The sequence below is a fragment of the Sander vitreus genome, chromosome 8, assembly GCF_031162955.1.
Source record: "Sander vitreus isolate 19-12246 chromosome 8, sanVit1, whole genome shotgun sequence".
Classification (NCBI taxonomy): domain Eukaryota; kingdom Metazoa; phylum Chordata; class Actinopteri; order Perciformes; family Percidae; genus Sander; species Sander vitreus.
Window position 1 is genome coordinate 34327113 of NC_135862.1, and position 27371 is coordinate 34354483.

A 27371-nucleotide genomic window follows, 5' to 3' on the forward strand; every position below is an offset into this window, starting at 1 on the left:
GAGGACGGGTTACACCGGCACTGACGCTCACATCCCACACTGGATTTACCGGACTCCACCTGTCGCGAGCGCTCTGTTGTTTTTCCTTACCGTGTCGTAAACGCTCTGACACAGCACGGCACGGGACACAAACACAGGAACGAGAGCTTGGAAAACCGAAAAGAACATAAACAGGTGAAATAATGAGCGCTGCAGTTCTCTGAAGGATTGTTCCGTTTACCCGAGGACCGAAGAGGAAACAGAAGCATAACCCCGGTGGATGGGTTTTATCCGCAGTGCCTGAGCCGAGCAGCAGAGCGGCCGAGCGGGGAGCACCATGTCCAGACCGCCGCAGCCGCAGCAGCAGCACCGGACGCCGTTCAAACTCACCGACAGTGTGGTGGAGGTCAAGAGCAAAGTGAGTGGGGGGTAATGGGGGTGTTCGACTGATAATGTAAGCGGTAGGCTAATAATGAGAGGATACGGTAACGCTGCACCGACTACAGCAACATATTAACCCTCTGCTGTCGTTCAGAGGCTCGGATGATGTCTCTTTAAACTCACCGCTCGACACTGCTAAACAGGGGAATATATTCTGTAGCAGATGAAAAGCGATGGGTGTGCTGACACGACAGGCGGCCTACAGGCTACCCCCACCACTGTTTTAATTCCGAAATATTCCGTCTCTTCTCTGTTTCCAAACAGCCTCTCTATATATAAACTGCTCTCTATACTCTGTCTCGCTGTCTTCTGTCCCGTTCAATTATTCTGCATGTCCCGCCAGCCTGTTACTCTAATGGCCTACTGTACTTTCAGTGATGTGTAGCTACTGTCGACATACAGTATATACCATAGTATACAGACAATATACAGGCCTACTGTCACTTTTGAGTCGACTACAGTTAATGAGCGAGAATAAATATGATCAGCAGGTATACAGGATTGTAGTTAGGGAGTTAAAACTCGCTACTGTGCTTCAGGCCTAAATTATATTTTTAGATTATGTTTTTAACATATAGCCTACATATGTTAAATGTAGCGTAATAACACACTTGTCATTTCTGTGGCGCAAAATAAAACATAATGATCAAAACAAACATGATGTTTTGCAGCTTTAGGTCACTAAAGGTGACAGGAGAGGGCAACGTACACACACACACACACACACACACACACACACACACACACACACACACACACACACACACACACAGTCTGTTACGGTCTCTCTCTCTATAATCTGAACTGCTAACGAGCATCTCTGCCTCTCTATGTAACACATCTGGAAGAGAAGAAAATGATGTTCTCAAAACAAAAACACTTGTTTTTAGGATGTTGTTTTGGCCCCAATCCTGATTTGAGTCCTATCTGCCTAATCCGAGTCTGATCCCAGTCTTATATTTACCTACATATGGATTAAATATCATGTGGAAATAACTGGAGTGCAGACTTTCCCAGGCCATTTGATCCAAACACTGTAGGTCCTGACTAAAAGCTATGTTTGTGTAACTGTGAATATTGTGCACACTGTCTGTTGGTGTGTCGCATATGTGAGTCAGCGTGGAGATGACTTACTGTCAAACACCTGTCATTGCTGTCAGTAAACTATTAATACATATAATTAGCCACATAAGGCTGAACACAGTGTCATAACTTTACTTGGGTGGAGGTGAGTTGTGACTGAAGTAAATATTTTGGAATCAAGCATATTTGTGCTGCATCATTTTCTTAGTCCATCTCGCTGTAGCAGCAGTTTATAGGTACAGGTATATAGGTTTCTAGTGTTTGATTAGTGGAATTCATCCACCACTTTCACATCAAGTCTAAGTTGTGATGAAATGAGTTGGAGTCAGAGCCTGTCCTGCCTTCCTCCGGCACACAGCCGTACTTGGGCTGTGTTATACTCTAATCATTTGGACCAAAAACTGATTTATTTACACAGTTAGGCAGCAAGTCTTGCTTTCAGGTGACTGATTACATTTCAACTGCTTGAGGTTGCTGCGTATGTTATGCAACGTTGTTAAACTGATCAGCAGCATATCACACTAGTGATTCATATTCATGTTTTCATCTTAATCTGAATTATACAGCGTGCTACTGTTCCTTTGTAGCATTAAGAATGGCTTGATTTACTTGTTTAATGCACACCAACACAGTGAGTTTATGCAACAGTCCTATTAACCCATTTACATAATTATATAAGCCTGCCTAAAGTATTTCCAGGGTTTAAAGGACCGACCGGTATGCATCTCGCCCGCCCAAACCAACATGTTTACTGTGAGCTACAATCATACACTTTTTCAAACAATCATACGCATGTGTCTGCACTAACGTCACATCATGTTGTTGATCATGTAAGGCCTCTCTCTTAAATTACTAAATGCTGTAATTTTTTTTAAGCAATTCCTGCATCTGATGCATCCTAGCGTCCAGGCATTTTGCATGAGGAGTGACAAGACCGGGTAGTCCAGAGAGAGATCAGATATGTAGACTGAAGAAAGTTAGAATGGAGCTGTGTTAGTTACATTTCCAGAATGTATCTTAAAGAAGACTGAGCACGGTGCACAGGAATGGATCAGAGATGAGGCATATGAGATTGTGAAACACTGTGTGATGTAAAGTGTAGGAGCACACATGCAGTACCTGTCCTGCCAGCTCCACACAACAATAGACATTTTGTCTCCTCAAAGGACAGAACAGATGAGCTGAGAACAGGTCCAACCCGAACGCATTTCAGATGCTGGGATTCAGCCTACACAATCTTCTTGTCTGTTACGATGCATTCAGACAAAAAAAAGCGATCCGGCGATTTGCAGCAGGGTTGTGTGTCAATGAAACAGCCCTTTTGTGTGACGTCTTCTTGTGTTCTTTAATGTAGCACAGGTAGACTTTCTGTCAGACCGTTTATAGATCTTGCGTTTCTGACAGCACTTGAAGGCAGCTTCATTTCACAGGAGAGAGAGAACGAAAAGAGACGAGCGAGACATAGCGAGTGCTTTGTTGTTGCAGGAAACATTCGGCTATTACACATACTCGGTGCTTGTTTGGTGTTTTAAAACTTTCTTGTGGCAGCGATAGAGGCAGTGATGTTTCCTGTTTCCTGTACGGGACTCTCACACCGCCTCAAAACACATCGACAAGTCTGATCCCTGGTTATATTTCCCAAAAAGTTAAGTCGGTCTCAACTTTTCGCCCAAGGCCCACAGCGTTTTTTGACTGTCCCCCCTGCGGCAACCCCCGCCGCAGCCTAAACGCACTACCCCCGTTCAAAATGAATGGAAAGACCTGCGTTTTTGCCGAACCGTCGGACTGCTGACGCAGGCTGTCTAAACACCTTAAACTGCCTTACCATGGTCACTGTGTCAGAGACATGACAGACTACACGTTGGTCCCCAATAGAGCCCGACCGATAAAGGATTTTTAAGGCCGATATCAATATACAAATATTTGTAAATTTAAAAATCCGATATTCCTATATATTGGCCAATATATATATATTTTTTAAATCCAGAAACGCGTAACAAAACATAAACAGATTTCCGTAACATCAGTTATTTGTAGTTATTCACATTACATATTTATAGTCCTCACTAAAATAATATAATGCAGTTTAAAAATAAACTTGTTTTATTGTCACAACAGAACAGAGGAACATCAAAAATATATTAAAGTTCTGATAAATAAAATAAAAATAATAATAGATATAGATATTAATATATATAATAGATAATAAAATACAAACTTAAGATATGAAACTTAAAGTCCTTTGAACAAAAACACAATAACAAAAAAAGCAATCAAAGAGTGTCATTACAAACAGGGAGGTTGTAGAGCGCCCTCTGGTGGACAGACTATGCAACGCCAACACTCAGAACATGGTTGAAGGATGTTTCGTCCGTTTTTATTTTATTTTTTAAATATTCATTTATTGGCCATTATGAATGCCGATACCGATAATTTGGAAAATGCCTAATATCGGCTGATAATATCGGCCCGCCGAAATATCGGTCGGGCTCTAGTCCCCAACCAATCACTGCAACGTCAATAAAATGTCTGAAGTGGTTCAGGCGTCTGAAGTGGTGTGTATAAAGCTGGCTGTCCTCTGTTGAACAGTTTTCCCTACAGCACTAACAACATTATTGCTCTTTCACTTTCCCATGGTTAGAGTTTCAGTATGGATACATTTCAATGATTTGCTAGCTTCATATAATTTACTCCACCTGAAAGCCTACTGCAGACTGCGTTGTGACTCTGTAGCAGGACCAGACGGATGCAGAGCAGCTTTAGGTCTCTTTGAACAGAGAATTGCATTAATTCACACGGAGCATGGAAGTCATGCTTGCATTAGCTGCTTAGTAGGGCTGGGTTAAAATAATCAATTATTCAATTAAAATCAGTCTTTTTTTGAGTAATCTGATACATGAATAAAATCCAGATATCAATTTTTTAATACATATCTTTTCACCATGGATGGATAAGGGCATCACGGGGCACACATAGGATGTTGGTGTCCTGGGAGTACTAATTACAGGTACCGCTGTTTTAACCCAAACCAAACTAGTTGTTTTGGTGTCTTAACTCAACGGTCGTCGTCATATGACGCTCAACTTTTGTCTGCTAAACTCAACTGTAGTCCGGCTGTAGTCTACAGCTGCAATATATTGTTTTAGTCCTGTTCAGTAAAACGTACCTTTCCTAATTCTCAATGTAAACATTAACCTAGTGCTTTATATAAAAAATATTTAATGCGTGCATAAATTGGTACTGTAACTGAAATTTACCAAACCTAATTGATACCCTATCGGAAATGTAATTGAATCGGCACCTTGTGAATCAGAATCTAATTCCCAGCCCTACTGCTGAGCGTCAGCTGTTTCCTTCATGCTTCACCATCCGTGGCTCATTTAGCAGCTGCTTGGCTCACCAGCTCACTAATAACATCCAACCACATGTATACAGGTGTAGAGTGTAGCCAGTATAACATGACACTGCTCACTATCACTCCGCTGAGTCCATTGCCATTTGCTGCTACAGCCCCTCCCGCTGTGCCCAGCGTTGGGTCATTTAGTTTTAACTAAGCAGAACCTTTTCCACCAGAGGTAACTGTCTAACTACTTGTTACGAGCCAATTCCTTCATTTACTGCAAGAGCCTTTGACTGAACCTGAGCACAAGCACAGTGGCTCAGCCTCAGGATACACATCTTTTTGGGTCAGGTCCAACTTCTCCCTTCGTGCCCAAAGCTCAGGCCTACAACCCAACCCAAGCAGCGCTCCTATCTCTGTATCAATCACGGTAGCTGTAGTGTCGCTGCAGGTCGGGATTGTGTGCCAAGAGGAGATTTGTTTAAAATGTAAAAACTGTGGGCATGCTTGAGGCCCTGATGTCGCTGAATGCTGTCACAACAAGTGTTCACCATAATTACATCCACAGGAGGTATGTGACAAGGCTCGCCAACATAATGCTTGTTCTCTGTACTGTTTGGAGAATGCTTTAAGATTCGCTGACAACATAGTGAAAAACTTAAATACTTAATACAGCAGCAGTGAGCACAGCATGGCTGTACGACAGGTAAAACAAAGAATGGTGATTACAGGCTCTGAAGAGGATAGATGGCAAACTGACTGGTTGTTTGTAAATGCAGGTACCTCGATGCTGTACTTCCTTACTGATGGAAGCAAACTGACCTCAAATTATAGAGAAGAAGGTGAAACACCTAAGACTAATTACCAGTTCAGATGTGTCGGGCTTAGGGTGAAAAACAAAGTGTGTGAAAATGTAAGGTTAGGGTTAGCCTTGACATCCAAAGCTTTGTTAGGAGAGATGACACCTACACCATCAGTACAAGCTTCAGTAAAGTTTCCGTCTTAAGGCCCGGACACACAGAGCCGATAATCGGCCCGTAAGACAGTCTGGCGAGGTCAGTGACTCGAGTCTGTTCGGTGTGTTCCGTGCCGTCGTCCGTCCGAGGGGCCGTCGGCCTTCATTTTGGCCGATTTGACATGTATAATCGGCGGGGCGGGCACTGCCGGCAGTCGGGCTCAAATGACCCATCTGATTGGTGGAGAGCTAACCCGGATACAGGGAGCAGAATGAGCGTGACTAGAGTCTCTCAAAATCTGATGAAAATCTTTTAAACTGACCTTTGTCGATCTGAAATGAAGACAGATTCAGCAGCTGCACGGCCTATTTCTCGCTTAAAATGTTTTCAGAAACACGTTTCGGTGAACTATTTTAGTCCAATATGAGATCGTATTCTGAACAAGCCGCCATGACAGTCTGTCTTTGAATTTTCGGAGAAACAAGACCCACGTGACGCGTTCGTCCAATCAGCTGCTGGTTTTCATTTTTTGAGCGACAATACAGATTAGCGCCGCCTGCTGTTGTGGAGACGTATTATGTCTCGTAGCTTTGGTGTGTTTTGAGGCATTTTTTTTGGACCAATTTGGGGAGACTGATCAGTCCATCTGCCTTTTCTGCCGACGTTTGGCCGTCGGCTCTGTGTGTCTGGGCCTTAAGTGAAAGACACAACAAGTTCTTAGAAAGCTGTCAAGCTTGCATCAAATATCTTACGTGTTCTTTGACCTGATTTAAAGTGCTCATATTCTGCTCATTTTCAGGTTCATAATTGTATTTAGAGGTTGTACCAGAATAGATTTATGTGGTTTAATTTTCTAAAAACACCATATTTTTGTTGTACTGCACATTGCTGCAGCTCCTCTTTTCACCCTGTGTGTTGAGCTCTCTGTTTTAGCTACAGAGTGAGACATCTCACTTCTGTTCCATCTTTGTTGGTACCCGAACCGAGCCCGTCGGGATCCGACGGTACCCGACGGGCCGGGTTCGGACAGATATTTAGAAATGATGCTGGGGTTCGGGTCGGGCTTGGTCACATCAGCGCGATAAGGCATTGAACATTTTAAATTTAAAAAAGCTTATTATGTAGGTGCGCGCCTTTGTTAATGTGCGCTTGTTGCCCCGTGTGAGCTGATGACCTCATCTGTTGACATTTCCGAATGCCTTCCTACAGCTGCTTAATAAAAACAGGCTTTTTCTCATTAGTATGAGAAAAAAAACAAGATTTTAACTGTGTCGGACTCGGGTCGGTCTGGGACAGAAATATCTTAATGCCTGTCGGGCTCAGGTCAGGTCCGGTTACTGCGCTGTCGGATGCCGGGCTCGGACAGAAAAATGAGGCCTGATCCGCACTCTATTGCACATGCGCAGTACCTAGGTAAGCACTGCTAGCTAGTCAGTTGCAGAGTATGAGGGCGTGCCACGCGAGCATTATAACGTGTGTTCCAAAGTGACCACGTTTGTCTCTGAAGTAAAGGCTGGACTACAATAGAGCTGTTTGGAGCAGTTGGTGAACAGTGTTTTCTGTTGGAGATGGTAAGTCCCTTTGGGGGGGACTTTGGGCTTTGTAAACCTATAATGTGCACAAAAAGATATATAACACAATAAAGGAAAGGGGAAAAGCCAAAAAGCATAATACAAGCACTTTAAATAAACATTTCCAAATGTACACTGGAGCTGCTTGTTTTTTTAACATTTGGCTTCTTTGTTAAATAAATAAAAAAAGATTTGTAGAAAAAAACTTTTTACATTTTCCAAAGTAATGCAAAGGCATTGAAAAAAGGTATGCAGGTCTATTATCGGCTATACCATTGAACATACTCAACATGTAACGTAACTATTTATGAGACAGACTGTATCTGTTTCTGTGTGGGAAGATGTATTTTACTTTCTATTGAAAATGTGTCATTAGGTATGTGTAATGCCTTACTTACTGTAATGTTTTCAGGACCACCATGTGCGTGATTTATTATTAGTCAGCCATTAAAATGTGTGTTCTCTCAGAAATGTTGTGAAGAATTGTGCAACCATGAGGCCTGGGGGGGTCAGACAACCACTGTTGTCTGACTGTATGTATCTGAGAGTATTTCTTTCTTTATGTTAGTGGTAGCAGCCAGACACACACATTCAGCACAGCATGTGAGTGAAACTGTGACCTGTAAACAGCGATATGATCTAGTGTGTCTCAGCTGACAGTGTCCTAACTTGAGTTCCTTGTCTTCTTCAGTTTGAGGCAGAATACCGCCGCTTTGCCCTGAAGAGGAATGGCCCGGCCGGCTTTCAGGAGTTCTACCGCCTCCTCCAAACCATCCATCGCATCCCCGGTGTGGACGTGCTGCTGGGATACGCTGACGTCCACGGAGACCTCCTTCCCATCAACAATGACGACAACTTCCACAAAGCTGTCTCGTCAGCCAATCCGCTGCTCCGCATTATCATAACCAAGAGAGGTAAGACCGTTAGAGACAGACTGAGGGACCTATATAGAGAAAATATTTTAGAGAACTGCAAGCAAGCAAACAGGTGAGTTTTTAACAGGCACTGCGCTAGTAAAGAAGAAAAGGTGGGGGAAAGTGGCTTTCAGGAGCAGTCTGCTCCTCTTTCTCTTAAAGGTCCCATACTGTGTGTCTGAATATACCTGTATTCTTCCTCTGTCTGAAACGCTCCATTTTAGCGCCTGTCTCTTTAAGACCCCCTCCTGAAAAAAAAAGCCCAGTCTGCTCTGATTGGTCAACGTTTCCATGTCTGAGTCTCTGCTCCTTCATTGCAGCCAGGGAATGACTGTAACGTAACTGTTTCTACCTATATATAGGATTGTTGTGACATCACAGTGTATAGAAGTCCCGACGGCTCGTTCCTTCACAGAATTCGAGTCAGATGCCGTGCACAGCTGCAGGGAAGCTGCTTGTTCTCCACATCAACATGTTTTATTCTTTATACACTGTGCCACCTGATGATTCTCTGCCTGCATGCTTTCATGCACTTCTCCCTCTGGCCTGGGTGGGTTGTTGTGTATGTTTTCTTTCTGTCTACTTGATCAAACACTGCTGTCAGGAAGGCAAAGAGAGACGGAACAGAGTGCTCTCAGACACTGCATCACTTCAGAGTGTCGGAGGGATACATTCTCATTCTGTTAGGCTTAACTAATTCACGCTTAACCTTGGGAACAGCGGTTGACTAAACAATATCAACTAAAGGTAGATGGATTTTTGTCAGTTGACAGAACTGTAGATGTTGAAGCTTTCCATTATTCTGAGAACATTCAGGACTTGTTGGCTTAAGCACAGCATGGAACACAGGAACCAGAACATTGATTAGTAAGAGAGGAATAATCAACGCAGGTTTTCTGTTGATTGTGTGCTGTGCTAACTGACAGTAGGGGTGTAAATCACAAGTTTTTTGGACACTTATATGATACTTACTGATATGTTAAAGTCTGTCACGATACGATTTTGATTTGATTCAGGAACCTGCGATCAATATAAGACGATCCAGATCGATGTATTGTTACACCCCTAACTGACAGTAGGGCTGGTGATTTTGTTCTCAGTGAATGTTGATGACTGATGCTGTGGCAGCTTATATAATAAAAGGAATCTGAATATGCCAGTCTTAGATTTTGGTTTCACAGCTTTCACAGCACCGCACGCTAACTCACTGCCTCCAGTCATTTAAATGGGGGGGGAAGCGGTTTGGATCACGTCAGTAGGGCTATGAACATCATCATGATCATGATCATGATCAGAGTTTACCGCGCTGATCTTCTGGCGGTAACCGCCGGACGGCAGGAACTGCTTTTAAAAAAACACTTTGCTTTTTGAGACGTTTAAGTCATTTGCACTTGCAGCAGATAAATATGTTAGCTGGCTCTATTATTTATCACTCTGAAATACTGTGAGTTGAATATAATAAAGAATTCATATCAGAGTCAGGAATTATTTCTGTGGCACATGAAGGATGTTTCTGTTGGCTGGGATAAAACAAACTTCTACTCGTGCTTAGTTCCTCCATCATGTATTATCTGACTGATTATTGTATCGTTGTTGTCTCCCAGCACACCTTCTCATGCTGTGGCTTTGTATCTTGCATAACCCATGATGTAATGATGCTAATCTGCTGCTTAGCAGGGCGCTATTGTTGCTACCGAATCACAGCCAGCTGCTAGTTTAATCAGATGAATGGAGTGGTCTGAGAGAGAGAGGGAGGGGAAGATGTTTGGGACAGAGAGAACGAGAGGAAATCAACCAGGTCAAGGTTATTTGCCATATTCAGTCGCAACCACATTAGACTTAAACACACCGTACTAACCCTAACAGATCAGACGGACAGTTAAGATAAATAAAAACAAAAACAAATGCCCACACAAGGATAGGACCGACAACCGCCTGATTCAGTCAATTCAGTTTTGAAGTGCATGTGCATAGATGACACCTCTGAAACAGCATGTGAGAAATAACTCATGATGAAAAATATGTAACCTGTCAACAGCCATACATTTAACACTTGGAGTTGTTATTGAAGCTGAGCACTAGCACTGGGGAAGAAAGGAGTGGTGGAACGGTTTATGAAGCGGTAGCGTCTGCCCGGAGGAAGGAGAGCAAAAACAGAGTCACTGCCAACGCCAGAGGCACCAAGCCTAGAACATTAGATATCTTCTAGGGGCGGCAGATTGAGACCGGTCAGGTTGAATGCTATTCAAAGATTTCCCTTTTGGACAGTAAGATTACCAAACCATACTGTCCAGGAGCTGCTAAGGCTACATTTTGCTATGTTTTGGTTTAAAAAGGAATATCTTTGGCTATATTTCCCCCTCTCATTCCCCCTGCTCTGGCGTTTCCCCCTCTCATTCCCCCTGCTCTGGCGTTTCCCCCTCTCATTCCCCCTGCTCTGGCGTTCCCCCTCTCATTCCCCCTGCTCTGGCGTTCCCCCCTCTCATTCCCCCTGCTCTGGTGTTTCCCCCTCTCATTCCCCCTGCTCTGGCGTTTCCCCCTCTCATTCCCCCTGCTCTGGCGTTTCCCCCTCTCATTCCCCCTGCTCTGGCGTTCCCCCCTCTCATTCCCCCTGCTCTGGTGTTTCCCCCTCTCATTCCCCCTGCTCTGGCGTTTCCCCCTCTCATTCCCCCTGCTCTGGTGTTTCCCCCTCTCATTCCCCCTGCTCTGGCGACATTTGGAAACACTTCTGACCCGTTTTGGTTTGGAATCTGCGGGGTTGTGTTTCAGTCTCAACGGCTGCTAACGGAGTCCTATGGCAACACCGACACTGACGCCAACGTTTCGTTCTCTGAGACTAAAGCTACGAATGTTACCATGGCAACTACCAGCAGCGGGCAGAGTCTCCACGCTGCCCCCTGTTTATGCCCAGTATACCAGAATGATGATGAGATATGAGGTTTGGGCGTGTTAGTTTAACAGAGATTAGTTCTTCTACTGGAGGTAAAAACACTTGGTGCGTGCAGATCGCACAGAGCTTAAAAACCGAAATGCAGCGGTGTAAATGTAGCCTGAGAATGTTTTCAATAACTATGGTTGAGTTCCCATAGCTAAAAAGCTAAAAATCCGTTCACAGACAGCATCACACAGGCCGAGTTACTGCAGTCTGACAGAAAGATCATACAGTTTAGTTTTAACATCCTGTTTCATTCAACTGCATCAAATCCAAAACAGTCCAATCTTAAACACACACATGTTGTGTTAGGAATGGCATCATTTAATCATTGTGTTTCAGAAGCTAGCCTGCACCATATTAGTTGGAACAAAACAATCTACTCACCCAATTCCTTTCTGTTCCATCCCTGCAGTCCTCCTGTATATAGGCCACATCCCACAGCTGAAGTCATGCAGCAGGACTCTCTGAGGCATTTACTGGTGATGATACAGTTCTTTTGAAAGTTGTCAGCTTTTTCTAGATTTAGCTCTAGAAGTCATTGCAAAATATAGTGTCTCTGTTATAATATATTGCACTGCATCAGGACGTATTGCTGTGTGAAGTGAATGTGTACATCTATGAGGTTGTAACTTGGTACCGAACTTAGATACTTTCAGGCACCGACCCAGTTGCCTTCAAAGTATCGAAAAATTCCTCGTCATTTAACACCAGATTTCAAGACCTAAGGAGTAAATCTCAGCAGTGTCAGTGAGCCAATAAGCATGCTTCTACCAAGATCTAATAATTGGCTGTCGTTACACATTGTAGAGACACGCAGGAAAAACTGGACGTTACACAGAGACAGGGCTCATGTCTACACTTCGGTGCATACTCTGATGGTGTGAAATAGAAGAAAAGTTGTTGTAAAGTAGTTGACATGGTTTAGACTAGTTTGTAAAAGCTTCAGTCAGTTGACTTTAGGTGCTACAGTGAAGTGCTGTGTGTGCGCCTGTGTGTGTGTGTGTGTGTGTGCGTGTGTGTGTGGTGAGTTGTGTTGTGTTTTGAGAGGCTTGACTACAGTGTGCGTCACATAGGTGTAAAGGGGCTGACAAAAAACAGTTCTACTGTAATGTTGTAATTTCTTTTTGTTAAAATGGATTTTATGAAAACAAAGTACCGTTTAGAAACCGGTATTGAATTTACGGTATCGGTATGGAAAATGTTAGACTGCCCTGGTTGTAGAAGCTTCCTGACATCATTATCCTCTGTTCCTGTTTGTCAGGGCTCTGCAGGGGCTTTATTCTGCTCCCTGAACAGCAGATTACCTCTCTTTCTGTGTGCTGTTAGTCCTTAAATTCATATTTCCACTTTCCTTCATTCTCTGTGAAGGGGTGTGTGTGTGTGTGTGTGTGTGTGTGTGTGTGTGTGTGTGTGTGTGTGTATACACTATGGGAATCACGTCTACCTGCATCAGGACTGCAGTGGTATCCCGGGTAACCGTCTCATCCTGTGTTAGTGTTACTGTACAGTGGTAGCCATGGTAACATTTCTTTTACTACAGTGGTAGCTTTGCCGGTAGAAACACCCAGAAGCTCACACAGTGCTGCCCTGCTGCTGACTGACTGAGGACAGTAACTTTAATGTATTGGTTATCTTGCTGACAGAATTTGTTATTGCAATTATTTATGAAGTCAAAAAAGGAAAACGGCTGTCCTGGATCACACGAACCCATTGTCATGAATGGGTTTGTGTGATATCGTAGAAAAACGTATGCACAACAACAATTTGTAAGATATCTCACGGAATTACAGTGCATTACTACTCGTCACTATATTTATAGTATGAATGGTTCATGAGAACAGCCTGCTGCTTGGATCAGAGTCTGTGTGTAATGTTAGCATGAGGCTGAAGATGAATCTGCAAACACAAAACTGCAAGTAGCAGTAATGTTTGGTGTAATAATCAATGATGTCGCTGATGAAGTATTTTTAGTCAGTTCAGACGGCAGATTAGTGCTTCATCCTGTTGGGGAAAGTGTGTGTGTGTGTGTGTGTTGTGTGAAAAGTAAAAGAAAAATCGAGAAAGACAGAAATAGGAAACGAGCAGGTGGAGATACAGAAGGAAAAGCAGGGGGGTGGGCAGAGGGTGCCACCGAAATAGGACCAACGCACAGACAAAGAAACACACAGAATACGGCTGACATGCTGGTGTCTGCTGGTATAATTGTGTGTAGAGATGTATTTATATGATGTTCCAGCTGTGAGAGGCTCCCCCAGTCCTCTGAGTATCTCTCCGGTAGATAGAGAGCTGGCTGAAAATATCTGTGTACAGCACGACGAGAGGACGAGGAAATCAAATATTTATACACAAGCAGCGAGATGCAGAGGGAGGAGAGAGACAGACGGAGAGAATCAGAGAGCAGAGACGAAGAGGTTTTCTGTCGTGGTACTCTGCCATCACCGTGAGAGGAAATGAGTCAAACTGGGATGAGTTGATACAGTAGGACATAAGGAAGACAGGAAGTGTTGGCACTCATCACACTGACTGGAGAGTAGCAAAGAGGAGGAGATGTAATGATGCAAAGAAAAGAGAAACTTTCCTATAGTTAGCTCCTATCCTTCCCTGTTGGTGAAATGCATCGTCTGGGGATAATCATGCTTGTCAGTACAACGCATCCTTTCTAAACGGAGGTGTGTTTTAAATTGTTGATATTTGAATTGACCTGATATGTGTCACAGTTCTGCTGCTGCTGTGGCCCTGAGCGGTTACCAGGTTGGATCCGAGCACGGTACCTGACAGGCGTGAACCAGGAAATACTAAACTAGTTGAACTGTAATTAAGTATGTCGCACAGTAACAACATGATGGTCACAGCTGCAGAAAACGCCACTAATGAAAATACTACAATCATCTTCATGTAAAATTCATCTTTAACACTGTTTATGGTACTTTCAGCATTTCCTACTATAATATATAGTGTGTGGCGGGCTGATATGTTATATGTTTTATATATTCAATATGAATGAAGCAATAAAGAACAGCACCACTCGTCCTCCTGTGTGTAACATGCAGGACAGGTTAGTGAGTCCACTTGGCCTTCACTATAGCTCCATGTGAATGAAGTAAATATTGCGGAAACGCGGTCCGTTATGACATCGCGATAGAAACGATACAGGAAAATAAATTCAACAGAAATGTTTATATCTTTCTGAAGATATGTATCATTGTATCACCCAGCTGTCCCTAATTAACTGTAGCACAGTTACACTCAGTGAAGAGGCTTTATAAAGGTTTGGTAACCTGTGGGGAGAAAAATACACTTTCATCTCTCAAAGGGAAGCGTGAGATTGCATTTCCCAGTTGTTGTTGTTGTTGTGAGTAGGTGGTAAGGGTTAATATCCCCCCCTCTTAGCATGAAGGGTGCTCTGTGTTTCATGTCGCGCCCTCTCTGTCTCTCTCCATTGTACACCAGCCCATCGTAGACCTGCACTGGATCAGCCATATGGCAGCCTGTTGGGCTCCAGATGGTGGGCACTACAGAGGGAGGTCACTGTTACACACACACACACAGGTTGTACACACGCACGCACGCACGCACGCACGCACGCACACACACACACACACACACACACACACACACGCTTATGACAGCTGCAGATCACAGACACATGATGCATCTGGGACAGACAAACATAGAGGCAGATCATAACATGATGATATTCAAATTATTATTATATTGTGAATGATTATCTATAACTATTAACGTGTCATCCATCACCGAGTCTCTCTCTCTCTGTGAGCTGCAGGACTAAGGACCTAACTAACTTTCTGTCAGGCAGCAGCTATTTATTGTTCTCAGAGTCTGCCAGGGAAGAACGGCCTTCATATCAATAAACTGAGCCCCGACAGTTATAACATATACACATTTCATTATGTTTACTTTAATATTCTTTGGGCTTATGTAATTCAGATCTTTATTGACATTATGAAGCTTTGTCAAGCTTTTTGGGTCCGCAGTGCATAAATATATAACTGAATGTGGCTTTACTCACAGCTGCTAATATGTGTATCTCTATAGGAGTCCTTCACGGTTAGCATTCACTAGCTATCCTCTAAAGCTAACCACCAGCTATATCTTCATAATTTTGACCCTTACTATAACCTAATTTTAAATGTAGGTTTAAAATCAACAAAATCAACACAGCAGCTTCTGAAAATGTGAAAACCAGCAAGATTGTCTTCACTTTAATCCTCTGATTGGTTCCCACAGACACACACATCATGCTAACATGAATACAATCTGACCTAATTGCATTTTACTCTTTAAACATACAGAATCCAGTTTCACATAAAACACACACGGAGCAGCTTGTGTTGGCTGACTGTAGGCCACACGGACAGACTAATGCAACAGATATCCTCTACTTTATAGCTCGGATTGGACCACATTTCAATATGTAATCTGTGAAGTCAATTAACAATTATTTGCAACAGTCATAGAACGTAACCACTGTGAAACCATCAAAAATGTGTCTCTTATTCACAGCACTGCTGCTCAATCTCTCATTTTCACTCTGTCTTTTTAGAAATGAGTCTAGAAGCGGACAGCGACGCCTAACTTTACTTTTAAAGTTTTCAAACAAAGAGAAATATTCTCCCTTTGTCTGAATTGGTCAATATCAGATCGATTTTATGAATGAAGCGGTTGGTGAGTTGAAGCAGCCGGGCTGTGTGTGTTTTTGACCAATCAGCAACGGTCAGCCCTACAAAACCCCACCCTGTAGCTCCCTGTACTTTCAGAAAGTACTACCCTCTGATCAGGGACTTTTCGGGGGTCCCTTGTCCCTTGGGAAAGCAGCCATAGAGACAGACAACCATTTACACCTACAGCAGTTTAGAGTCAGCAGTGAACCTGGCCTGCATTAGGTCTTTGGACAGTGGGAGGAAATAAATACTATCTTTATGTACCTCGCTGTTTTCCAGGCTAACACCAGTTGTGTATATCAGGACGGTTTACAGAATAGTTTGGGTTTGGACTTTGCCTTTGTTTTGGATGATGCTGTACAGTAGGATTTACATGGATTATAATGTTAATCAGATTCTGTCTGTGTGTGTGTGTGTGTGTGTGTGTGTGTGTGTGTGTGTGTGTGTGTGTGTGTGTGTGTGTGTGTGTGTGTGTGTGTGTGTGTGTGTTCAGCAGTGTCTGTGCCTCCAGGCTTTAGTCTGGTCCTTCATGCTAAGCTTCTGTCCGGAAATGCACACACTCTCTAAATGCAGACTGTGTGTGTGGGGGGGGGGGTGGGGGGGGTCGATTGTGTGTGTTTGCTCTTACATTAATGGTGGATACTGCTCTCATAGAGTGGCCTTATAAACACACTCACATGCAGTGAGAGAAACAGTGTGTTACACACAGACAGACAGACACACACACACACACACACACACACACACACACACGCACACAGACAGACAGGAAGAATGTGGTATGAGGAATGCAGCAGGTCAGGTATTTGTCTCCAGCAGAGAGCCGCCTTCATTTTGTCTGCTCTTCTTCCTTTCTAACTCAACAAAAGCCCAGTCTGAGAATGGGCAATTAATGTGTGACTGCTTCATTGACATGCTTTTTCTTGTCATGTTCTCATTCATTGTGACAACAAACTGGAGAGAGAAACATACATACATGCACATACAAGAGCCTTATGCCCACTCCCATCAATGACTCAAACAATTTTCATATAAAGGCGTCTGTCTGCTCCACGACTCTCTCAATGAAAAGAACTGCAGTCCTAGGTCCTTCAACAGGGCCGGAGCCCCCATCCCTACACACCACTGCACTTATTGATGTTGCATATTGTGTCAAAATGTAAAGTCAAATTTAAACATGCATCTGCAAACTATTCTGTTTGCCAATGCCATCTGTAATGAGTTGATAGTACTTAATGTATATCAAAAGAGAGTTTACAAAGAAGGTCCCAGATAAAACACAAAGGACATAAAGACCTAAAGCAGAGTAAATGTTAGCACACAGAAGCCATTGGAAATATAACTTACAATGACCTTTAATCAGCATAATTGAAATTGGTCGGTGCGTGTGTTGATATGTATAGTCTGATCATTGGTAAACAGATGATGTAATGATTAATAATTAATTCCCTTCAGCATTATGGAATGTGGTCGTACAATGTGCTGATAGAATGCAGTTGTGCTGGCGTGCTGCAGACGCTAACAGTTAGCTGTTCCCATCTGCAGTCTGGCTGCCAGCAGCAGCCTACACTTTAATGCTCGCTGGTCGGCTCACAGCGTAAATCATTTTGATGCCTGACATACAATACAGCACCACAGAAGGCTGTCTTGTATTTTTTTTTTTATCTTCGAATGAATATGTGATATGTACGACTTGTTCTTTGTTTAGCATGTTCTGATCTCTGAGTCCATTAGTCCACTGATGATCGTTTTGGTCTTAGTCAACTAGGATTTCTTAACTCCATTAGAATCAGAATCAGAAAATAAGTACACGATAAGTAAGACGCTCCTGGCTCTCAGGATGTTCTCTCTCTCTCAGCAGCCTGTCTGACTGTCCCTCAGTGCTCTCCCTGGTGTGAAGGTGAGCCACCTGTGCTGTTGCCCCCGCCCTGATCTCTGACATCACAGCAGGTGTTCTCCCTCAGCTGGCACACGCAGCTTTTACCCAAATCGTTTGCAAAGGCTGGCGAGGAGGCTAATGCCTGACAGCTTGGTTTGTTTGGCTCAGGATTCCTAGCAACACAGGCAAACAGCAGACAGATGTCTGGGCGGTTTCTGTGTTTTCACCATGCAAGCACAATGACAGAGTGGTAGATGTTGGGCACACAGACTGTGTGAGGTTTTAACAGTTAATTAGTACAATGAAATGTTTTGTAAAGCTGTTACAAAGGCTTACTGTATTTCATGCATGCCATGTGTGGCTGTCCAGTGTGTGTAGTCTCAGCCAGGCTTCAGTATGGATGTGGATGATGTGAGAACAGATGGCTGTACATGGGGGAGGATGGTAACCCCAGTCTCTGTGGCGTTACATGTTTTTGACCTGGATCGATGCAGGAACATGTGGAGGTTGTGATGTGGCCCCCACTGCTTAGCCACATCAGAATCTATTCATATATTTCTTTGGGATGGTATCTTATCGTTACTATATAAAGTGTTGTATTTAAGCTTTACCTATAGAAATGTAAATGAATGTTAAGTATGTATGCCTTTTTTCACGTGGAGCAGGTGATTGGTGCAGCCACCTCCTACAAAAGACAGCTTCATAGTATGTAACACCATTTGCCTGATCACGTACCAAAACGTTGCCAGCTATTATTTTTATATTGCCACTTCTGACCTAATTCTCATGCTATAGATGTGCAAAGTATTTTCGTATCACTGCTCACAGGAAAACATTGGAAGGTTTGACTTCTACAGAAACCAGATACAAAGCATGTGCAAAGATTGGTTTTCACAACAGCAACATAAAGTGAGGTGTAGTGCCACTGTCTGGCACAGAGCTTCAGAGGGTGTGAGAGCTGTCACCTAGTCATGTGACGGGCCTGGCTCAGTGCCTGCAGAGAAACAGAAAGGTGTTCCATTTATAGCTATTAAATGGCTCTGCCCAGTCTGCATGTTCTCAGTGATTACCTCGGTAGTCCTGTCTCCTCTTCAACATGTGCTTTTCACCCCTGTGTGAGTCAGATGTTATATACGTGTGATGTACCGTATAGTTCGAAGCTTCATTCATAACGTTGACTTTAAAATTTTACATCAACAAGGATTTTTTTTTTTTTGCATTATCTATTTTGTTTTAAAGCCGGTATTTCTGCACAGTTGCACATAAAGATCCCGCTACACTACCATTATTAGTATTATACTATTAGTAGAGTTAGATTCCAGTGCTGGCTGGGAACATTTCCAATAACTCCAGAGCGTTGTTTCTGTCGTAGCATAATGTTGCTATAAGCCTCCGATTAAGACTAACTCATTTAATCTGATGAATCACTTTGTTCAAATTGAGGATTTTCTTTTTGTGTGTGGTGACGTTATAAAATATCACGACAGACAATTGAAGCTTCATTTTAATAGAAGCTGTGAATGTTTGAAAAAAAAAAAAAGACATTGGATCCAGCCAGATATCAGTGGATGATTGGATCACATCCGAGTCACATCTGGAATGGATTAACCCTTTAAACCTTTCAGTCTGGCCCCGATCATCCCTGTCAGTAGAGCAGACAGCAGTCCCAGAGATCACTCATATGGTTGTGTGTGTGTGTGTGTGTGTGTGTGTGTGTGTGTGTGTGTAATCTGCTTCAGAGTCTGAACCTCTCCACGGCTCACTCAGACACGGAGCTTTCTAGAAATCTTCCACAATCCTTAGATATTCTTTAATCAATCAGGAAAGTGAGTGACGGCTGCAGTCCAAGTCTCGCATTCAGACCGGATGATACAAAAATTACATTCTAATATTGCTTTGAAAATATGATTAAATGGTTTTACATGCATGCAAGAGTTTGTCATATGATGCATTGAATCCTTAGTAAGCCAGACACTGACCTTTATTACCAGACAGGCCTGTTCTATTAGTAGATTTGATCATTCTATGTTTTCAGATCTGCTCTGTTTTTAACATCTGTTGATGCAAATTCAACACATCCACGTCGTCAGTACACTGTACATTTATGAATGTTTTACACAACATTAATGAACTAATCAATGTGCTGCTCTCAATTTCTATTTTACAGAAATACTGTTTTAGTTCAGTAATTATTTCCAGTCGCTTCCACTTTGGCTTTTCTCAGACTGCTGTCAGTCAAACTGAACTTGTCCTGCTGTACAGATGTTCCAGTGGCTTTTTTGAATAGATATACAATACCATTTATTGTCCCCGAGTGAAAAGTTGTCTTGGTTTTAGTGCTACAATCTGTTGCTTTACAACACAGACATGTAACAGAAAAAACATTCTAAAATCAACATAAAATCAAACTTAAATAACGAAGCGAAGCATCTTAGGACATCATAGTTAAAGTGTAAAGTGTAAAAAGTGCTGCTGTATTTTATATGTGGAACAGAAAGGAAGGGGGTATTATGCACCAATGTCAGTTGGTTATCAGCAGTGTGGAGCAGAATAGAAACAGTTTCTCTGTTAGAAAGAGAGTGCGAGCAGCCGGATAGTGAGGATGACATGATTAGTTCATTAAACTGAATTTACCGTGTGAGCCATGAGAGAAGAGAGCATTCCACCCAAAGCCTTGTATTTTAATATGTGATTGGAATTCGGCTATTAACAGACAAAGTGATTCAGGCAGCTATCAAAAATAATCCAGAAGTTCACCTTAAAACAATACGTGTCACTTGTGAAGTATTAATGGTAGTAGCAGCATTTGTACAAGTAGAAATAGATTGTGTAGTCAGTTATTATAATAGTTTGAGAAACAGTTTCTGTTTGAGCAATAACTGTACTAGTAGTACTAAGTGTAGTTGTACTGATAAAACTTTAGCAGTAGCCAGGAAAATGTTTTTAAGAGATGAAGTAGTGGAGGAAGAAGTGAGGTATATTCATGTATTGACCTCTCTGGTCATCTGATATGTTTTTGGTGAAGTCATCACTGATGAAGCTGCGCAGAGAGAGATATGGAAAACAAACAAGAGAAAGAAGGAAAGAGATGTGTGCACAGGGTAAAGTGTGGGATTAGAAAAGGATGTGGATACATAAATATCCCTGTGCACATACGCTGAGAGATATGGATCCAGATATGAAATTTGATACAGAAAATAATATTTTTGGACTGAACTGTGTTAATGTTCCTCCAAAACAAGAACGAAGGAAAACATTGAAATGTGCTTTTCCACCTGATTTGATTATAGAGAGAAAGGTGTGAGTCTGTCCCACAGCAGATGCAGCTTCCCACAACCTGATCTGATCACTGCATTCAGTAAAGGGTTTGAAAGTCCACTGCCATGAGGCCTCCACTAACAATCAATTACTAAACTATGTGCATGGTGTATGCTGTGATAGCATTAGAGTTGGACCTGTATCAGAAAAGCCTCTGATACCGCCTAAAACGCTGGTATCGGTATCTGGACTTAATGCACCGATCCAATACCACATAATGTAGCACAGAAGAAGATCTATTTAAAGTACTTTATATCTGTTCTTTTTCCTTTATGACTTGCTGTCAAACTGGATAATAAAAGAAAGTTCTGTGGCGTTCATTGTTTGTGTTAAGAACTAAGAGAGAAATCCTATCACATCCATACGGAGATAGTAGTATACAGCTGTTGAAACATAATGAAATATATATATTTTTTTTAACACGCTGGTATCCGATCAGTACTCTGTATTGGCAGATACGCAAGTTCAGGTATGGGAATGGTTATCAGGAAGCAAAAAATTATTTGGGACCATCTCTAGTTAGCGTTGCTGCTGCTAACATGCCAACATACATGTAACGTACATTCAAGTTTCACCATTGGGGGTGCGATCACTACTGTACTGTAAGTCCAGGATCTACAGGTACACAAGCAGGATTTTGAACTTGTGTGTACTGTTGAAATATCCCTTTAATGTAAAAGTGTAAATGTTGAAATGTTTTTATACAAATAATTAACTGTTGCCTCCATCCTTCTGTGTCTTCTTTAAGAGGATGAACCGGTAGTTTTTGCCACCAACTCCCTGCAGAGGCGTAAAAAGGGGCTGGGCTTGACCGGCCTGCGCACCGCTGGCTCAGGCTCCACCCACTCCAAGAACAGACCGGGCCTTATGATAGGTCTGCCGCAGAACTTCCGACAGATCTCCTCCATCATCGACGTGGACATCTTACCCGAGACACATCGGCGGGTACGACTGCACAAGCACGGTACCCACAAACCCCTGGGCTTCTACATCCGGGACGGCGTGAGCATGCGGGTCACACAACAGGGCGTCGAGAAGGTGAGACAAATGACTTCATTACAGTAAAGAATACAAGATTAACATTTTTGAAGTGAAAAGTGAATATGAATGTTGGTGTTGTCTTACAGGACAATTAGTATTAATTGTAGTTAAAAGTTAAAACATACAACATAGCATTCAAAGCAATAAATGGGGGTTAATAATACTTAGAAATGTATTGTAAAAAAGGCAACAACTGAAAAATACAGCACAATCCGCGGTGTCACGGTTTTGATTTAAAATCTAAAATCGATCAAAATGAGCTTTCGATTTCCACTATCGAAATCAAAAGCATGATCGGCGATTCCCCCAGCATATTATATCTCTCCACCCCTCCTACCTGCGCACGGCTGAAGAAAACAACAGACACAGCATAGCTTAGCGGCTGGCAGCATGCAGCTAAAGACACATGGTTAGCTTAGCGGTAGGCCTCTGCCGGAGTCGGAAATGACGGAGAAACAACGACTGAAGTCAGTGTGTGGCAACTCAGTCACTCAGTTAGTGAGTTATAGAAACAAGCAACCAAAGTAAAACGTGTGGGCTCCATGGTGCATTCAACTGCACCTCGTAAACTCTGAGAAACTCAAAGTGTTGTTGTAAAGAACCCATCTGCCATTTAGTGGCTCCTATTGTGACGTTGCCGTCCCTGCTCAGAATGGTCAGAATGGTTACACTTTACCGCCCCCCCCCCTCTCTTTCCTGACTGCGAACTTCTGCCATCAGGAAGAAGATCCCATGTGCCGAGATGTTAAACAAACAGACTAAAGTTATCATTTGTTCGATCGTCTATCATGCTGCTGAACTCCAACAGTAAATCTTAGTATTGTCTGTACAGTCATGTGTGTCCTTCTTTTATGTCCTAAGATGCTTTGTTGATCTTATGTTTATGTTTTTATGTTGATTTTATTTTATAGTTGATTTTGAGATTGCTGTTACATGTTTGTGTTGTGAAGCAACAGATTGTAGCACTATGCCAAAGACATACTTCCCCTCTGGGACAACAAAGTGTATTCTATTCTATTCTATTCTAAAATGTTTAAATCAAAAGTCAAATCCAATCGTGGATTTGGAGAATGGTGACACCCCTAAACACAACCCTGACTAGACCAGCTCATTCCTGGGATCATGTATCAGTATAATCTCTAATGGAAGGACTATGAACACTGTTAGGGTTTCTGCAGGTGTACAGTATATTAAACCAGTGCAGACAACATGCTTACATAAAAATAAGGTTATTGATATAAAAATATAGCAAATATAAAAATAACATGCTGTATGTGTCATAGATTTGGTGTATAGATGTAATATTCTCTCCGTCCTGCTGTAGGTCCCGGGGGTGTTCATATCCCGTCTGGTGCGCGGGGGGCTGGCAGAGAGCACGGGGCTGCTGGGAGTTAATGACGAGATCCTGGAGGTCAACGGCATCGATGTGGCAGGGAAATCTTTGGATCAGGTAAATGACCTCCTGGAGACCTGCCAACATATTTAAGAGGATTGGCTGTTTTTCTGCAGGGTTACCAAAAGCTGAGAATCTGTTATTGTGAAACCAGCTCAGCATAGGTCATGCAGTAACACGCAGTGTTCTTATGGCCTCAATCTGTCCCATTACTTTCAACTAAAACAATCCATTGTTCCATCTTAATTCAACCGATCTAAAACCTGCAGCATTGATCTAAGGTTACAAAAATGTTGTGAATGTCAGTGAATAATCGTGGTAAATGATCGTGACCTCAATATTGATCAAAATACTCGTGATTATCATGCATCCCTAGCAGATAATGGCAGACTGATCTAAGGTTGATTTAATGATGATCCTAATGCGACGAGACGAGACATTATATAATCTCCATAGCAACGACTCTCTGTACCTTCTTCTAACTTCCGACTTTCCAGGCTTTTTGTAGCTAACTAAATAACTAGCTAAATGTCATTTGTTGCGTCTGAATATGAACGTGGATAACACAGTAGTCAGTGATAGTGAGATGTTTGCTACAGTTGCATTTCTAGTGATGAATCTGCGAAAACAACGTTTAATTTATGTGAGCCATGCTTTCGTTCTGTAACCGCTCGCTCTCTTCAGTCACTCTCTAGCTCGCTCCACCACATACTGTCGTTGAGCCTCGGTCTGAAACTCTGCCATTTCCACCAGTTTACAGTTTGTAACCTAGAAATAAAATGGATTCTGGAGCATTTTATTTCTATAGTTTTTAGCTGACTCGACCAGCTGACTTCTCTATTGGCTGTTGAAACAGGAGATTCTTGCATTTAAAACCAGCCTCTGGAGACTCGACCAGCTGAGTCGCAGCCACACCATCAGCAGTTTGAGTCGAGCTGAGTCAGGCCGGTTCAGACCGCTGGAACTTTTCTCTGCGACATTCCAAAACGGTTTTGTCTCGTTGCTAATCTTTGGTCTGAACTGGGCTTTAGAGTTTTGACCTAGAATGTGAAGTATTGAAGGTGCAGTCATGTTTAACAGTGGGACTACTGTACATAGCTTTGGAGCCCTCAGGTACAGCAGGCTGATGAAATGAATGAAACTGGTCAAAGATCCAACACGGCATTAACTGATGCTCTTACAAGTGCTGTGATCTCAATCCAGCATCAAAAGAGGAGACAAGAGCATCAGGAAGTCAAATATCTAAATAAAATGTCTTCAATTTTTCAGATTTGAAGGAGAAGTGATATTCCTTTGTCTTTGACATCTTAGGAGTGTTGTTTTCCTCTTTCTTCAGGACTTAGAGCATCTATCTGTGATTTCAGGTTACAGACATGATGGTGGCCAACAGCCACAACCTCATAGTGACGGTCAAACCCGCCAACCAGAGGAACAACGTGGTGCATCGTGGGAGCAAAACCTCAATGGGCAACTCAGGTTCTGTGGGCTCAGCCGGATCGAGCGGCTCAGCTCTGTCACACGACTCGCCAAGCCCCGCCTCTCAGAGCAACCCCATCACTGCGAGGTACACACACACACACACACACACACACACACACACACACACACACACACACACAGCACTTCACTGTAGCACCTAAAGTCAACTGACTGAAGCTTTTACAAACTAGTCTAAACCATGTCAACTACTTTACAACTTTTCTTCTATTTCACACCATCAGAGTATGCAAACAGTTCTCTGCTTCAGAAGAAACACTTCAGTAATCTCTGCTGCCTTCGTTCCACACACAGCTCAGCGCTGTTGATTGGCTGTGACTCGTGACGTGTCACCAATCAGATAGTGCTGTGTTCAATATCATCATGATGCGTTCCCTCCTCAATATTATGAAATATTGCTACGTATGCTTTTCATCAACGCATTTTTTTTTTTATTGTAACTGCTCTTAAAACAGACACTACCTGAATGTAGCAGCGTCTCAACACAACAGACAAAAGGCAAAGACAACCTACCGGAAAATGTACAAGCGACATCAGTAGGCTATAATCGATTATGGTCTGTCAGAATCCTCCATGTCCGCATCGTGATGCATCAATGCAGTGATTCATTTCAACAGCCCTAGCATCTACAGAGAAAACAGCCCGCTCAGAGAGAGACTATTGGACTGACATCCATCAGCTGCACACTAAAATAAACCAAAAAAACAAACAGTTCATTAATTATTATTTTCCGTGTTGTTTGTTGTTACCACAGCAACAGCATTGCCGAGGGCGACAGTGACGACGACGATGACGACGGCGACCTGATTCTGGAGAGTGACTGCTTGACGCCCTACGACTCCCAGCGGGTCGCCAACGGCAACAACACCAACCTTAACAGGGACTCCCCGGGGGTCAGGCCCCTCCCACAGAGCGTCTCCTTGCCCAATAGCGTCGGAGCGTCCCTGAGCGACAGCTCGCTGGTGACGTCCAATCAGAACGGAAACCCCGCCCACACCCCCAGCAGCAGTCAGGAGAGCATGAGAGAGGACGGCAACATCATCACACTGTGACACGGCTGGGACTATGGGATGGGCTGTCACCATGACAACCGCGGATGGCCGTGCTCCCGTCAGCACCTTTCCTTTTAAAGACTCGCAGACCGTTCCTGTGGACAGGTGAGGCTCTGTCAGCCCTGGTGCATCATGGGGCTTTCCCAGTCTACAGTGTAACAACACTGACTCTTTATGTGGCTGAGGTCAGCTGTCAGGTTCCAAACAAGGATTTATAGTTGCCAGAGGGAAATGATTCAAATGCCATCATGTTTGAACTAGTGATGTCCAGACCCAAAACGCAATCTCTTCAGCTGTGACTCATAATGAAAATCTGCTTTAGCGGACTGTTTTTCTGCTTGGGGTGGAGATGTGTTTTCTTTGTTTTTTTTTAATTTCATTCTGCAGATGCCGTGTGGCCCTGCTGATGTGCAAATGAAGCTTCATGAACCATCAGTTTCATGAAGTATCTTCTGAGCCCACTAGGGGGCGCTCTTGGTTTAAAGAAAAAAGGTTTAACAAATGGCCACTCAGTGTGCTTTCAGCCTTTGTTGAACAGAGAGCGCCAACTAGTGAGCTCAGGAAGTAAAGGGAATGCTTCATGAAGCTTCACGTAGACATCAGAAACAGATCGATGTAGACTTTGAGAGAGCAACACGATTGAGAAATCTAGCCATAAGTCAAGTCTGATGTCAGAGTGTTAAAGAGATGATCTCTATCCCAGGGTTGCAGCAGTCACAAACATCCCGTTAACTGCAGGATGGCTGACTCGTTGTGGCTGACTACAACGAGACGATGAAAGAACAATATCCAGTGAAACATTAATGGCTCTATTTTCTTGGCAGCACAGCAGCCAGTGGCAGCAGCACGACGACAGTTTGCTATTTCCCTGACTCTGAAACTCTCTCTGCTCACGTCTGTTTCTAGAGCTGCTAGTCTGGGGATTTCATCAACAGGAGCAAAGTCAATATGGTACTTGTAGCAAATGCTCAGCAATAATGGAGTCATCTTTAAGAATCAAACTAACTACTACTTGCTTTTTAACAACTCAGTTGTAAAATGAAAGTCTAAATCCCTGCAGACGTGAAGGCAGCGGGACACATGTTGACACATCTGCAGCCTTTGATTGGAGGAAGTGTCACTCAGCTGTTTCAGAGCTATGAGAGCAGTGACGGGATTGGCTGAGAGTGTATTACTATAGACCTGCAGCGCTGCACTGGTTGTTGCAACAGCAGAATAGAGCCCTAATTGCATTATTATAAATCACATAATATATTGAAGAAGGGGATTTAATAAAGGGATTAAGTAATA

At 42.9% G+C, this 27371-nt stretch overlaps 1 protein-coding gene across 1 annotated transcript; it reads left to right on the plus strand.

Moving 5' to 3' along the window:
* Positions 1-27371, plus strand: pard6a (par-6 family cell polarity regulator alpha). Its single transcript, XM_078257917.1, has 6 exons — positions 1-397; positions 8062-8284; positions 21847-22136; positions 23464-23589; positions 24897-25096; positions 25784-27371. The coding sequence occupies exons 1-6, from the start codon at positions 317-319 to the stop codon at positions 26079-26081; spliced, it is 1218 nt and encodes a 405-aa protein (XP_078114043.1). The 5' UTR covers positions 1-316; the 3' UTR covers positions 26082-27371.